We start from the raw sequence: 17,024 nt of genomic DNA on the forward strand, positions 1-17,024 counted from the left end.
CAGACGATTAGCCGTGCCGTGACAGGGCATTGGATTATTTTCCCGAGAGATGACCGAAAGTAGCCATTGACAGTGGTGATGTATCACATAAAGCCAGCCATGGAAAGGAGTGAGACTGATTGGATGAAGATAGCAGGAAAGCAGAGGTTCAGAGGAACAAAAAGCATCTCCATTCGCTTATCTGAAATTTCTACCAATGATTTACATAAGTATCTCTATCCCTATTCTATTATTTATTATTCGAAAACTCCATGATTATTTTATATCCGCCTGACTGAGATTTGCAAGGTGACCATAGCTTGCTTCATACCAACAATCTTCGTGGGATTCGACCCTTACTCACGTAAGGTATTACTTGGACGACCCAGTGCACTTGCTGGTTAGTTGTATCGAAGTTGTGACAAATTATGAATGTGTAATCACAATTACGCGTACCAAGTTGCTCACGTGCCAGGAATAGTTTGAGCCTGGACCTCACAATTTCGTGCACCAAGTTTTTGGCGCCGTTGCCGGGGATTGTTCGAGTTTGGACAACTGACGGTTCATCCTGTTGCTCAGATTAGGTAATTTTTTTTATTTTATTTTCAAAAATTTTTCAAAAAATATTTCTAAAATTTTCTCATCTGTTTTCGAAAAAAATAAAAATATTTTCAAAAATTTTTATTCAAAATTTTTAAGAATGAATTCTAGTGTTTCATGAAGCATGTTGAAGCGTGGCTGGCTGTAAAGCCATGTCTATTCCTTTTGGAATGAGTATGTCAGACATGTCATATCTGAATTACATGCTGAAGCTTGGCTGGCCATTGGCCATGTCTAGTGTTTTGGACCGGAGCTTTCATTGAAGGCTTGGCTGGCTAGTGAGCCATGTCTAATTCCTGGACTGAAGCTTTAGACTAAGAATGCAAGATTCCTGGAATTCATATTAAAAATTTTGGAATCCTTATTTTCCTTTTTCAATTAATTTTCGAAAAATACCAAAAAAATTAGAAAATCATAAAAATCAAAAAAATATTTTTTGTGTTTCTTGTTTGAGTCTTGAGTCATATCATAAGTTTGGTGTCAATTGCATGTACATCTTGCATTTTTTCGAAAATATCATGCATTCATAGTGTTCTTCATGATCTTCAAGTTGTTCTTGGTAAGTCTTCTTGTTTGATCTTGATGATTTTTTTTTTGTTTTGTGTCTTTTATTGTTTTTCATATACATTCTTGAATTCTTAGTGTCTAAGCATTAAAGAATTCTAAGTTTGGTGTCTTGCATGTTTTCTTTGCATTAAAAGTTTTTCAAAATTGTGTCTATGATGTTCATCTTGACATTCATAGTGTTCTTGGTGTTCATCTTGACATTCATAGCATTCTTGCATGCATTCATTGTTTTGATCTAAAAATTTCATGCATTGCATAATTTTTATGTTTTTCATAAAAATTCAAAAAATAAAAAAAAATATCTTTCCCTTTTTCTCTCATCAAATTCAAAAATTTGAGTTGACTTTTTCAAAAATTTTTAAAATCAAGTTGTTCCTCATGAGTCAAATCAAATTTTCAATTTGAAAATCTTATCTTTTTCAAAATCTTTTTCAAAAATCAAATATTTTTCAAAATTCTTAGTTATTTTCGAAAATTCCAAAAATATTTTTCAAAAAATCTTTTTCTTATTTTTATACCAAATTTTCGAAAATAACAATAACAATTAATGTTTTGATTCAAAAATTTCAAGTTTGTTACTTGCTTGTTAAGAAAGATTCAAACTTTGAGTTCTAGAATCATATCTTGTGATTTCTTATGAATCAAGTCATTAATTGTGATTTTAAAAATCAAATCTTTTTCAAAAAAAAAAAAAAACTAATTTCTATCATATCTTTTCAAAATATCTTCCTATCTTATCTTTTTCAAAAATTTGATTTCAAAATATCTTTTCTAACTTCCTAACTTCTTATCTTTTCAAAATTTGTTTCAACTAACTAACTAACTTTTTGTTTGTTTCTTAACTTTTTCAAAACTACCTAACTAACTCTCTCTCTCTCATTTTTCGAAAATATCTTCCCCCTTTTTCAAAATTTCTTTTTAATTTATTAATTAATTTAATTTTTAAATCTTAATTTTCGAAAAATTACTAACATTTTTCAAAAACTATTTTCAAAAATCACTAACTCTTTTTCAAAAATATTTTTCGAAAATTCTCTCTCTCCCATCTTATTCTATTTATTCATTCATATCCTAACATCTCATCTCACATCTCTTCCATCCTCACAGTTGTGTTTCTTCCATTATATTACATTCTTTGTCTCCCCCTCTTCTTCCACTCACACAGGGATCCCTATACTGTGGTATAAAGGATCTCCATTATTATTATTACTTTTCTGTGCCTTCTTCTTTGTCATATGAGCAGGAGCAAGGACAAGAACATTCTTGTCGAAGCAGATCCAGAACCTGAAAGGACTCTGAAGAAAAAATTAAGAGAATCTAAAATACAACAATCCAGAGATAACCTTTCAGAAATTTTCGAACAGAAAGAGGAGATGGCAGCCGAAAATAATAATAATGCAAGGAGGATGCTTGGTGACTTTACTGCACCTAATTCCAATTTACATGGAAGAAGCATCTCCATTCCTGCCATTGGAGCAAACAACTTTGAGCTGAAACCTCAATTAGTTTCTCTGATGCAGCAGAACTGCAAGTTTCATGGACTTCCATCTGAAGATCCTTTTCAGTTCTTAATTGAATTCTTGCAGATATGTGATACTGTTAAGACTAATGGAGTAGATCCTGAAGTCTACAGGCTCATGCTTTTCCCTTTTGCTGTAAGAGACAGAGCTAGATTATGGTTGGATTCTCAACCCAAAGACAGCCTGAACTCTTGGGATAAGCTGGTCACGGCTTTCTTAGCCAAGTACTTTCCTCCTCAAAAGCTGAGCAAGCTTAGAGCTGATGTTCAAACCTTCAGACAGAAAGAAGGTGAATCCCTCTATGAAGCTTGGGAAAGATACAAACAGTTGACCAAAAAGTGTCCTTCTGACATGCTTTCAGAATGGACCATCCTGAATATATTCTATGATGGTTTATCTGAGCTATCAAAGATGTCACTGGACACTTCTGCAGGTGGATCCATTCACCTAAAGAAAACGCCTGCAGAAGGTCAAGAACTCATTGACATGGTTGCTAATAACCAGTTCATGTACACTTCTGAAAGGAATCATGTGAATAATGGGACGCCTATGAAGAAGGGAGTTCTTGAAGTTGATACTCTGAATGCCATATTGGCTCAGAATAAAATATTGACTCAGCAAGTCAATATGATCTCTCAGAGTCTGCATAGAATGCAAGCTGCATCCAACAGTACTCAAGAGGCTTCTCATGAAGAAGAAGCTTATGATCCTGAGAACCCTGCAATAGCAGAGGTAAATTACTTAGGTGAACCTTATGGAAACACCTATAACTCATCATGGAGAAATCATCCAAATTTCTCATGGAAGGATCAAAAGCCTCAACAAGGCTTTAATAATGGTGGAAGAAACAGGTTTAGCAATAGCAAGCCTTTTCTATCTTCCACTCAGCAACAGACAGAGAACTCTGAACAAAATACTTCTAATTTAGCAAATTTAGTCTCTGATCTATCTAAGGCCACTGTAAGTTTCATGAATGAAACAAGATCTTCCATTATAAATCTGGAAGCACAAGTGGGCCAGCTGAGTAAAAGGATTACTGAAATCCCTCCTAGTACTCTCCCAAGCAATACAGAAGAGAACCCAAAAGGAGAGTGCAAGGCCATTGACATAAGCACCATGGCCGAACCTGTGAGGAGAGGAGAGGATGTGAATCCCAAGGAGGAAGACCTCCTGGGACGTCCAGTGATCAATAAGGAGCTTCCCTCTGAGGAACCAAAGGACTCTGAGGCTCATCTAGAGACCATAGAGATTCCATTGAACCTCCTTATGCCCTTCATGAGCTCTGATGAGTATTCCTCTTCTGAAGAGAATGAGGATGTTACTAAAGAGCAAACTGCCAAGTTTCTTGGTGCAATCATGAAGCTGAATGCCAAACTATTTGGCATTGATACTTGGGAAGTTGAACCTCCCTTGTTCATCAATGAACTAAGTGATCTGGATCAACTGACATTGCCTCAGAAGAGACAGGATCCTGGAAAGTTCATAATATCCTGTACCATAGGCACCATGCTCTTTAAGGCTCTGTGTGACCTTGGTTCAGGAATAAACCTCATGCCCCTCTCTGTAATAGAGAAACTGGGAATCTATGGGGTGCAAACTGCTAAAATCTCATTAGAGATGGTAGACAGTTCAAGAAAACAGGCTTATGGACAAGTAGAGGACGAGTTAGTAAAGGTTGAAGGCCTTTACATCCCTGCTGATTTCATAGTCCTGGATACTGGAAAGGAAGAGGATGAATCCATCATCCTAGGAAGACCTTTCCTGGCCACAGCAAGAGTTGTGATTGATGTTGACAGAGGTGAAATAATCCTTCAATGGAATGAGGACTCCCTTGTATTTAAAACCCAAGGATCTCCGTCTGCAACCATGGAGAGAAAGCAGAAAAAGCTTCTCTCAAAGCAGAGTCAACCAGAGCCCCCACAGTCAAACTCTAAGTTTGGTGTTGGGAGGCCACAACCAAATTCTAAGTTTGGTGTTGAACTCCCATATCCAAACTCTAAGTTTGGTGTTGGAGAGTCTCAACAAAGCTCTGCACATCTGTGAGGCTCCATGAGAGCCCACTGTCAAGCTATTGACATTAAAGAAGCGCTTGTTGGGAGGCAACCCAATGTTTATCTAACTCTATTATTATTGTTTTTCATGTTTTCTTAGGTTCATGATCATGTGGAGTCACAAAATAAATATAAAAATTGAAAACAGAATCAAAAACAGCAGAAGAAAAATCACACCCTGGAGGAGCATCTGTCTGGCGTTCAAACGCCAGAACAGAGCATGGTTCTGGTGCTGAACGCCCAGAATGGGCAGCATCCTGGCACTGAACGCCCAGAACAAGCATAGTTCTGGCGTTCAACGCCAGAAATGGCAGCAAATGGGCGCTGAACGCCCAAAATGGGCACCAACCTGGCGCTAAACGCCCAAAGTTGTGTGCAAAGGCATTTTACATGCCTAATTTGGTGCAGGGATGTAAATGCCTTGACACCTCAGGATCTGTGGACCCCACAGGATCCCCACCTACCTCATCATCTCTCTTTCCATTCATGATCATCCCTTCTGTTTTCCATTCACCACTCACATCCATACACCCACTACCTTCAAAATTCAACATCTCTCTCCCACCCAATCCCACCCATATGGCCGAATACACACACCCATCCATCTCCTCCATATCTTCTTCTTCTTCTTCTATTCTTTCTTCTTTTGCTCGAGGGCGAGCAACATTCTAAGTTTGGTGTGGTAAAAGCATAGCTTTTTTGTTTTTTTCCATAACCATTGATGGCACCTAAGGCCAGAGAAACCTCTAGAAAGAGAAAAGGGAAGACAAAAGCTTCCATCAAGGGTCTATAGCTCAGTGGTAGAACATTTGACTGCAAATCAAGAGATCCCTGAGATACCTCAGGGGATGCATTTTCTTCCACACAATTATTGGAAGCAACTAAGGGTGGAACATCAAGAGCACTCCATCATCCTTCATGAAATAAGAGAAGATCAAAAAGCAATGAAGGAGGAGAAACAAAGACAAGGAAGAGACATAGAAGAGCCCAAGCACACACCAAGTGGGCCCCGGAAGTGGATTTATGCATCAATTACTTACTCATGTAAACCCTAGTAGCTAGTTTATTATAAATAGGACATTTCACTATTGTATTAACCATCTTTGGTCTCAGTTTTAATCCATTGTTCATCTTAGGAGACTATTGATCACGTTTTAGGGGGCTGGCCATCTCGGCCATGCCTGGACCTTTCACTTATGTAATTTTCAACGGTAGAGTTTCTACACTCCATAGATTAAGGTGTGGAGCTCTGCTGTTCCTCAAAGATTAATGCAAGTACTACTGTTTTCTATTCAATTCATCTTATTTCGCTTCTAAGATATCCATTCGTACCCAAGAATGTGATGAAGGTGATGATTATGTGTGACGCTCATCACCATCTCCCCTATGAACACGTGCCTGACAAACACTTCCGTTCTACATGAAATAAGCTAGAATGAATATCTCTTAGATCTCTTAACCAGGAATCTTCGTGGTGTAAGCTAGAATGATGGCGGCATTCAAGAGAATCCGGAAAGTCTAAACCTTGTCTGTGGTATTCCGAGTAGGATTCAATGATTGAATGACTGTGACGAGCTCCTAACTCGCGATTGCAGGGCGTTAGTGACAGACGCAAAAGGATAGTAAATCCTATTCCAGCATGATCGAGAACCGACAGATGAATAGCCGTGCCGTGACAGGGTGCGTGAGCATATTATTCACTGAGAGGATAAGATGAAGCCATTGGCAAGGGTGATGCCTTCAGACGATTAGCCGTGCCGTGACAGGGCATTGGATCATTTTCCCGAGAGATGACCGAAAGTAGCCATTGACAGTGGTGATGTATCACATAAAGCCAGCCATGGAAAGGAGTGAGACTGATTGGATGAAGATAGCAGGAAAGCAGAGGTTCAGAGGAACGAAAAGCATCTCCATTCGCTTATCTGAAATTTCTACCAATGATTTACATAAGTATCTCTATCCCTATTCTATTATTTATTATTCGAAAACTCCATGATTATTTTATATCCGCCTGACTGAGATTTGCAAGGTGACCATAGCTTGCTTCATACCAACAATCTCTGTGGGATTCGACCCTTACTCACGTAAGGTATTACTTGGACGACCCAGTGCACTTGCTGGTTAGTTGTATCGAAGTTGTGACAAATTATGAATGTGTAATCACGATTACGCGTACCAAGTTGCTCACGTGCCAGGAATAGTTTGAGCCTGGACATCACAATTTCGTGCACCATTGGTCATTTCACAGATACTCTGAGTTAGAGCAGTAGTCTCTCTGCTAGAGGATACTTCTGCAACGGCTTTTGAACGGCCTTGCTTTTGCCTATGGTTCCTAGTGGATTCAGCTAAGTCACTGATCAATTGCCATGCCTCATCAGTAGTCTTGTACTTCTTCATAAACCCATTGCTAGCACTTTCCAATGTGGTCTTATCTTGGGGCCTCATGCCCTGTGTGACATAACTGAGTAACACTATCTTGTCAATCATGTGGTGGGGGCATGCTTCCAGAAGATTATTGAAGCGCTCCCAATATTCAAAGAGAGTCTCGTTGTCATCTTGAACAATCGTGGAAATGTCTTTCCTCAGTTTATCAGTAACTTCAGATGGAAAGAATTTCTCCAAAAACTCTTTTCTGAGCGTATCACAGTTGGATACGTTTGTTAGGGGTTGAGTGTAGTACCACTCTCTTGCTTTTTCCTCAAGAGAAAACGGGAAAGCTTTTAGCAGAATTGAAGTTTCATCTGTACCATCTCGCCCGACAGTAGAACAGGCTGCCTGGAAATCTCGTAGGTGCTTGATAGGCTCTTGAATAGGTAAGCCATGAAACTTGGGCATCAAATTGAGCAGTGCTGTCTTTATTTTGAAATCTGTAGCCACCGCTGGGTGATGCACTTGAAACGGTTGCATTGTAAAATCAGGGGCTCCTTCATCCTGGATGGTAACTCTCCTAGCTGCCATGTCGTCTGCACATGAATCAATCGAATCAGTAGAACGGGAGCTGATTTCTTCCACAAGTTCACTTTCAGATCCGCCCTCAGAGCGGACTAACCGACGCCGAGCTCACGCTTATTCGTGAAATAGTCCTTTCAATTTTAGGATCGAATATTAGCAAGCGCGGATCAGGAAGTGAACGCGTCATTTGACGGAAGAAACAAGCAGCTCATAGTAGCAAAATAAAATAAAATGCAAATAAATAAATTCTAATTAATAACTTTAGCACTCTATTGCAACTCCCCGGCAACGGCGCCAAAAATTGATGCGGGCAGAAATTGGCAAATTAAAAATTGTTAAAATATATACGTTGCAAGTATATTTCTTAACTCACCAGAAATCTGCCTATCAATTTAAAAAGATGTCACAGAAAATTGAAATTTAAAATACTGGGAGTATGAATCACAGGTCGTCTCCCAACGAGTTGCAGAAAAGTGTGCTATTATATTAATCAGAGGTTTTCAAAAAGGTTTGAGTTGAGTAAGCAGGAAATTAAATTGATGAATTTGAATAATGCAAGTAAAAGCCTTGACTGGGAATTGATTAGTTGGAATCCCTATTATTGTTGGAATACTCTCAGGATTAATTGACAATTGAAGGTTGTCCTGTTTAGTTATCCTTCACTAGGTGAAGGAAAGTCAAACAAGTTGGAATGCTATGTTTGTTCACAAGTTGCAATCCACTTAATTAAAAGGGATTGGTGTTAGTGATTAGGAGGCAATCCAACCAATAACCCAATTACAATTTTTCTTTCAAGCCTTCCAACTCAAGGGTTCCTTTCAATCAATTCCCCATCAAGTTAGGAAACTACTCGCTCATTGTGAATGTAAAATTCATAGCGTATAAAAAGGAATTAAAGGAAGACATTACAAATAAAAATCGAAATAGTCAATTAAAAATAAAGGTGATCCTTGTATTAAATAATCCTAAAAATATTCCAATGGTAAAATTAAACAAAGCAAAGAACATGGAAGAGTAAGACCAAGTAAAGAAAACGAACTAGAATGACGAAGTCTTGATGAGGTAATAACTCTTCTCAATATCCCAATGCGAAAAGCTAGAGAAACTAAAATCCTAAGAACTATCAATGTGAGTGGAGAGAAAAACCTAGAGGAGGAGTAAAACTAGATCTAAAACTAAAACTGTGTAGAATGAATGTTGTCTTTGGTTTCTGCATGTTCTCTGGCTCTAGTCTGCTGTTCCGGGCTGAAAACTGGGTCAAAATAGGGCCCGAAATCGCCCCCAGCGAATCTGCAAATTATGCAGATCGCGCACGTCACGCGACCGCGTCGCTTATGCGGACGCGTCATTCGCGTTTCTGCTTTGCCACGCGGACGCGTCATCCATGCGGCCGCGTCACTCGTGCTGTTCCATGCCGCGCGGTCGCGTCATCCATGCTGCCGCGTCGCTTCAAATTGCTTTCTTCCACGCGGTCACGTCATCCATGCGGCCGCGTCGCTTCTCGCTGGTTATCTCCTCAATTTCTTGTGTTCCTTCCATTTTTGCAGGCTTCCCTTCCAATCTCCAACTCATTCATGCCCTATAAAGCCTGAAACACTTAACACACAGATCACGGCATCGAATGGAATAAGGGAGAAATAAAATACATAATTAAAAGTCTCTAGGAAGCAAGTTTTCAACCATAAAACATCTTTAGGAAGGAAATATAAATGCATGCTTATTTAATGAATAAGTGGGCAAAGATCATGATAAAACCACACAATTAAACACAATATAAACCATGAAATAGTGATTTATCAAACAGCACATTGCTTTCAGCTGTATCATTCCTGATGATGGTACAAAGAGAAGGGTGAAAAACAAAGAAATATCAGTAATTTATTTATACGGTGTCATCATATATATCTCCAACTTCTTTGCATTTTAAAATAAAAATAATTATGATGCAATATTGTTCAATTATTATTTTTAAAAGTTCTTGTTAGTCGGGAGTAGTGTGACTTTTAGATACTTCTCATTTACTTATATTACGACTCTTGTGGCTCATGATTGAGATGCTTATAATGTTAAATTATACAGAATATTCTTGACATTCTCCTAACTTCTCCTTACTTGAACTGAAAAGATCTCTTATTGATATAAACTCTAAGGTAATGCATGAAATTGATCTTAACTTTTCTTAAACATTATTTTGCTTTGGGGTGGTATTGACTATTGAGGTCAAACGGATATAAATTTGATAGGAGTCCCCTTCCCTTTCTAAAAGTTCTTATCCAAAAGCTTGTCCATCATCTTCCCTTACCAAAAAATCATTCCTCAGTTCTTTATTGCATATAAGATGATTATTATAATGCATAATGTGTATATAGTAAAAAGACATTATACCATGACCTGCAATGATAACATTCATATTCACAAACATTTAATATATGATGCATAAAATAGTATATAACTGAAAAATTTGCAAAAATCATATATATATTTCAATATAAATAGACACGATTTATTAGAGAAGAAAGATTTGTTCCATGGTTAAATTTTGTGTGTGTTTTAATGTAGGTATAAATTTTTGGCTAAGGGATAGAATTCATTCTTTAAAGTACATGCATAAGATTAAGATTAAGAGTGTTTAAGATTTGGTTAGAAGCCAATAGATCATAAACCATTAATAGAAAAATACAAAAAACAAATAAATCATGAGTCATGATGACTAGAATAATGTCCTATTCGATAAAACTCAATATAAATATAGAGGTTATGCAAGATATGGATCCAATGCAAATTTTTGAGTTTATGTTGGCTTTGTTAGAAAGAAAATCTTCATATTTTTAATCTGTGTAGTAGCATAGTTCATGGAGGATTTATCCTCTAACAATATATGAATGAAATTTGTGAATAGTTTGGTGAAGGATTTCAAATAAGAGTGAGAAACTGAAAAAAAATAAGTTTTTCTTATAATAAAGTAGAGGACGTATATAGATGATGATCTATAGAGACACTATAAGATAGAGGAGATTGATCACCTATCATTTTTGTATAGAAAAGAGGAATAGAATGAAAAAAAAGACTTAAATGGCTCTTAGGTACGTGCAGATTGTGTTAGATGAATCTAACTCGCGTTTAGGGATAATTATTAGCTGATATCTTGTTTTGCTTGTTATGAGTATTATTTATTTACTGCAGTTAGTTGGTTAACCTTATTTAGAGAGGAATCTTTTCTGTTGGATTTTGTTAGTAGTTTGTTGATATGAGTCGGCATGTGTATGTGTATGTGTATATATATTTCACATCCAAGCTAATAAAGCAGCAGCAGAAAATCATTTTTTTAGTAACAATTCTGATTTTAACATGGTATTAGAAGAATTTCTCATGCTTCTCTGCGTTCTTCTCTGATTCTCTTCTCTCTTTCTCGAATCTTCCTTTCTTCTTCTTCTATTTCTCTTCTCCCTTCTCTCCAACGTTCAATTTTTTTCTGCAATGACCGTGATCGATGAAGCTAATCCTTTTCTGCTCCATTCCTCCGATCAACTGAACCTTGCCTTTGTCACGCAAGTGCTCATCAGTGACAATTATCCTTCATGGAAGAGATTGATGGAAATGGTGCTTAATGGCAAAAACAAGCTTAGATTCATTGATGGCACAATTCTGCCACCTGAGGAAGGTACGTCTCATCCTTCTAAGCTCCGCTGGCATCATCTGAACGACATCGTCAGCATCTAGATTCTCAACTCTGTTTCCAAGGAGATTGCATCGAGCTTGATCTTTGCTGGTTCTGCTCATGAGATTTGGACAGATCTAGGTCGCCGATTTCAGCAAAAGAACGGTCCTCGAATCTATGAACTTCGAAAAGAGTTAATCAATTTGAAACAAGATTCTCTCTCTGTCTCTCAGTTTTTTACTAAGCTAAAGTGTGTGTGGGAGAAATTATGCCATTTTCTACCTTCAGTATGCTATAATTATGGTGGTGCTCATGATTTTTTAGCTCATGCTGATGAGGAATATATTCTCGTATTCTTGATGGGATTGAATAATGTGTATCGTCAAGTTCGGAGCTAAATTCTGTTGATGAAGCCTTTGCCTAGCATCTCTGAAGTTTTCTCGCTAATCGTTCAAGAAGAGTGGCAAAGAGGATTGACTATTGCTCCTCCAACAAGCAATGAGACGTAATTGGCTTTTGCCATGAAGAACACACAATACAACTCCAAGATCCAGCAAGGGAAGAAAGATAAGCCGCTCTGTGCTCACTGCGGTTTACTCGGCCATACCAAGGACAAATGCTACAAGTTACATGGTTATCCACCTAATTACAAGAAGCAAAGTCCAGCCACAATTCGGGTCAACCATGTGGACACAAGTTAGGACATTCCTCTTCAATTGACTTCTCAATAGTATCAACAATTAATATCACTCCTCTCTGCACAAGTTCCATCTACAATGCCCCCTATTATCACTGCTAAAGCTTCAAGTGCAGGGGAAGGTAAACTCTTCTCTACCGCTTTAATTTCTGCACTTGGAGTTAAAACTTGGATCTTAGATTTTGGTGCTACTTGCCATGTGACTTGTACTTTGGACAATTTCAAACCTTCAATTTGGTTTGCAAATAAGTTTCTGGTTCTCCCTAATCATATTCGCATACCTGTACTTGCTTTTGGATCTGTTTTCTTATCTCAAACTCTCATGCTCACTAAAGTGTTGTATGTGCTTTTGTTTAAAACTAATCTAATTTTAGTGAGTTTCTTGTTGCTAAAGCAACATTTTTATATTCTTCTTTCTGATGTTGGTTTTGTGATTCAGGACCACCTGAACTCCAAGATGATTGGAAAAGGTGAATTGAAACACGGATTGTATGTTTACACATACACACCAGTTTCTGTGATTAAGGGTGTCAATGTTAATGAACCAGCATGTAATAATGTCGATTGTGACAATACATTAGCCATTTCTGATTCTTGTAATGTAATAAGTGCAAAATTGTGGCATCATCGATTAGGCCACCTTTATTTTCCTGTTTTATAGCATTTGCCTTTGAATTGTAATTCTTCAGCTTCTAATGAAAATTCATTGTGTGACACATGCCCTTTGTCCAAGCAAAAACGGTTGCCATTTGTTTCCAACAATAACCAGGAGTCCGAATGCTTTTCATTGATACACAACGACACTTGGGGTCCTTACCACGTTGCTACGCATTTGGGGGAGCGGTATTTTCTCACTTTGGTAGATGATCATAGCCGATATACCTGGATTTATTTGTTGAAAGCCAAATCTAATGTTGCAACCATCATCAAAGAGTTTTTTTCAATAGTTCTCACTCAGTTTGGCTGTGTGATTAAGAAGATTCGGTCTGACAATGCACCTGAGTTGTCTCTTACTGATTTTCTAAAATCAAGAGGTTCTCTACAATAATTCAGTCTTAAGCGACCACAACAAAACTTGATGGTGGAACGAAAGCATCAACACCTTTTGAATGTGGTAAGGAGCTTGTATTATCAATCAAGTGTCCTAATTTATTTTTGGGGTGAATGTGTTGCTACATCAGCTTTTTTTTTTATCAATAGATCCCCTCCTCTATTCTTGGCTGAAAGTTCCCTTACCAATTACTTTACAATAAGGCACCCGCATATGAAGACTTAAAGGTGTTCGGATGCCTTGCTTATGCTTCGACTTTGCCTTCTTCTAGAAACAGGTTTTCACAAAGAGCCATTCCAGCAGTTTTCCTTGGCTACCCGAGAGGTTACAAAGGGTACAAACTCTATGATCTCAAGAATAGAAAGTTCTTTATTTCCAGGGATGTGATTTTTCACGAATTGAATTTTTCCTTCAAGCTTGATAGCACTTATTATTTCTTACTTGATTTTTCATGATCATGTCCTTCCTAAGCCACTTGAAGTTTCTCTTAATACACCTCAACCCATTGCTCCTGCTACACCCGTTCTTATTGTGACACAGCCACTAACTGGGACCCCACAGCCGTTGAGAAGAAGTCAGAGACTCCATAGGGTGTCTACTTATCTTGCAGACTACCGTTGCAACAATGTGGTGAATCCTTTGACAATGGTGCATTTTTGTTCTTATGAGAGATTAAGTTTAGCATAAAAGGATTATTGTATGTAAGTTTCTAATTTTTATGAACCCCAATTTTATCACCAAGCTTCCAAGTATCTTCAATGGCAACAGGCTATGGTTGAGGAATTACAAGCTATGGAGAATAATCGTACATGGGAGGTGGTTCCGCTTCCGATCGAAAAATATTGCATTAGTTGCCGATGGGTGTATAAGGTGAAGCGCAAGCAAGATGGGATAATTGACAGATGCAAAGCTCGTTTGGTTGCTAGAGAAAACACTTAACAAGATGGTGTAGACTATAAGGATACTTTTTCACCCGCTGCCAAACTCACCACTGTTTGATTACTCCTTGCTGTTACTGTTGTGAAGAATTGAAAATTGTTGCAGCTGGACATTAATACTGCCTTCTTGAATGGTGATCTTGATGAAGAGGTGTATATACAATTACCTCAGGGATATCCCAACAAAGGGGAGCAGAGGGAGAAGCTTGTATGCAAACTAAAAAGGTCAATATATGGCTTGATACAAGCTTTGAAGCAATGGTTTACTAAGTTCTCCACTGCTTTGCTTGGTGCTGGTTTCACTCAGTCAAAATCAGATTATTCTCTATTTCATAGAGGAACAGGCGATTCACTTGTCATGGTGCTTGTATATGTCGACGACGTCATTGTTGCTAGTAAACTTGATGTTGTAGTTGCTCAAACTCAGCAAACTTTGCAAGGTCTTTTCAAACTCAAGGTGCTTGGCCCCTTGAGTATTTCCTTGGATTGGAGATAGCAAAATCTAAGGAAGGTATTTGTTTGTCTCAACAAAATTATGCCCTTTCTTTGCTTGAAGACACTAGTTTTTCGAATTGTAAACATGCTTCTGTACCCTTAGATCCAAAAATAAAACTTACTACCACTAATGGGGATTTGCTCGAGGATGCAGCACAATATAGGAGGTTGATTGGCAGGTTGCTTTACCTCACTATTTTAAGACCCGATATTTGCTTTGCTGTGAATAAGTTAAGCCAATACATGTCTTCTTCTTGCACTATTCATTTGGATGCTATCTATCATATTTTGAGATATTTGAAGGCTTCACCTGGGCAGGGCTTGTTTTTTTCAGTTTCTTCCCCTTTATCGGTCAAGACATATGGGAATGCTGATTGGGGGAGCTGTGCAAAAACCAGACGATCCACTACCGGCTATTGCGTCTTCCTTGGTGATTGTTTAATCTCATAGAAGGCGAAGAAACAAGACACTGTTTTGAGGTCCACAGCTGAAGCAGAGTATCGAGCACTCGCCAATGTCATTGCTGAAGTTGTGTGGATTATGAGGCTGCTTCAAGATTTTGAGATACAATTTGATCCGTCTTTCATCTTCTGTGACAGCAAAGCTGCAATCCACATTGCTGAGAATCCCACCTTCCATGAGCGTACCAAACATATTGAAATGGATTGCCACTTTGCTTGAGAACGTGTACAAGACGATACCGTGAAGTTGGTACATGTGAAGTCAGGTCATCAGCTTACTGACATTTTAACAAAAGCTGTGCAGCCTACTTTGTTTAAGAACTTGATCAGCAAGTTGGGAATTATTAACATCTTTTCTCCAACTTGAGGGGGGAGTATTAACTAATATCTTACTTTGCTTGTTATGAGTGTTATTTATTTACTGCAGTTAGTTGATTAGCCTTATTTAGAGAGGAATATTTTTTGTTAGGTTTTGTTAGTGGTTTGTTGATATGAGTTGGCATGTGTATGTGTATGTGTATATATATTTCACATCCAAACTAATAAAGTAGTAGCAGAAATTTTTTTTTAGTACGATTTCTGGTTTTAACAATAATATTCAATCTGAATTGTTATTTTGCAAGTCCTATAATATTTTTCACATTTGAAATTTTAAAATAACTATTAGATATAAATTTATAGAGAATTAAGCTAGCTTTAAAACTAATTTTGAACTAAGTCAACCGAATAAATGTAGATTAAAATACTTATAAAATACTGTTAGTATGTCAGGTTGGTTTGTTACAACACAATTTTTTATTATGAACTTGTAACAAGTTTATCTACCTAATTAAATTTAAATTTAATTTTGTAGTTAACTCAAAAATAAAATTAGTTTTCTCATCTTCTTATATAACTAAAGATTATTCAAATCCAATAAATATGGAATAAGTTATGACTATATCTTGAAGAGTTATTTATTATCTATTAAAAATTCACTAAAATTAATATTGTCATATTTTTAAAATTTAAATTAAATATATTAGTTTTTTAAATATTTTATTTTTATTTTTTTATAAATTTAAATTTTAATATTAATATAAATTTAATTAATTAATTATTAAATAACAAACATAATTAAAAAAGTTTGAGATGTTACATTAGCAAAATAATACCAAAAGACTAAATTGAATTACGAGTTAAAATAAGTTACAAAATGCGATATTATTATTCTACTTAACATTTTCTTAATAACTAAATAAAATAGAAAATAACAATTGATTAGTTAAGTCTAATCATTTTTTATATATTTCGATTGATTCAAAATTCATATTTCGTTGTTTTTTTTATGACTAAACAAAACAATAAAAAGGAAAACAAGCTATATTAAATGGTTGATGTTATATTATATCTAAGTTAATCTAATATATTGGAGATCTTTTTATGGTTGAAGCTACTCTAAATAAAATTCTGAAATAACTCCTTTAATTATATAATCCGCTGTACAATTTACATCTCTTTAAATTAAGACAATAATAATTCTTCCATTTCAATTTATAATATCTTGAATATGTTTTATCAAATTCTATTTTAGAATATTATTATTGGGTATCTGTCTGTTTATTAAAAAAATAGCATTTAAACAATTAGTTTTACATAACACCTTCTGAAATTTACTATCTTAAATTAGAAGTAAGTCTCTCCAAATTATATACAGTTTAGTATAAAGAATATTACAAACTTCAACTTTTTCAATATAACCCTTTAACCAATAACCATCGAAATCACATTGAAGAAGACACCAAAAATTGGCTAAATCCTCAAAAATAAACAAGCTAGCATCACAATTCAATTTAATGGACTTGGTAGGAGGAGGAGTCCAATACAAGCAGAGAAAGGGAGGGAGGGGAGACAAAGCTCGATGCATTAAGAAAATGGTATGCAACTTCCTTGTGAAGCTACGAATCAAACTCACCACTTTACTAGTACTCTAGAGAGCATCTGGATTAAATAAATCATTATTCTTACTTCTTCAAATCTACCAGATAATCGAGTAGAAAATAAAAGCATCCCTAG

General features: G+C 36.6%; 1 protein-coding gene and 1 non-coding gene across 2 annotated transcripts; one reads left to right on the plus strand and one right to left on the minus strand.

Moving 5' to 3' along the window:
• Window positions 1-2,915: 2,915 nt before the first annotated feature.
• On the minus strand, window positions 2,916-3,023 carry LOC112752559 (small nucleolar RNA R71). The gene has a single exon (XR_003176990.1). It is a non-coding gene; the product is annotated as a small nucleolar RNA R71 (small nucleolar RNA).
• Window positions 3,024-11,146: 8,123 nt separating this feature from the next.
• Window positions 11,147-15,189, plus strand: LOC140179389 (uncharacterized). The gene is made up of 8 exons (XM_072218262.1): window positions 11,147-11,330; window positions 11,652-11,713; window positions 12,464-12,620; window positions 12,714-13,058; window positions 13,557-13,723; window positions 13,844-13,993; window positions 14,120-14,470; window positions 14,959-15,189. The coding sequence occupies exons 1-8, from the start codon at window positions 11,147-11,149 to the stop codon at window positions 15,187-15,189; spliced, it is 1,647 nt and encodes a 548-aa protein (XP_072074363.1).
• The last annotated feature ends 1,835 nt before the right edge of the window (window positions 15,190-17,024 follow it).

Source organism: Arachis hypogaea, chromosome 15, assembly GCF_003086295.3.
Source record: "Arachis hypogaea cultivar Tifrunner chromosome 15, arahy.Tifrunner.gnm2.J5K5, whole genome shotgun sequence".
Lineage (NCBI taxonomy): Eukaryota > Viridiplantae > Streptophyta > Magnoliopsida > Fabales > Fabaceae > Arachis > Arachis hypogaea.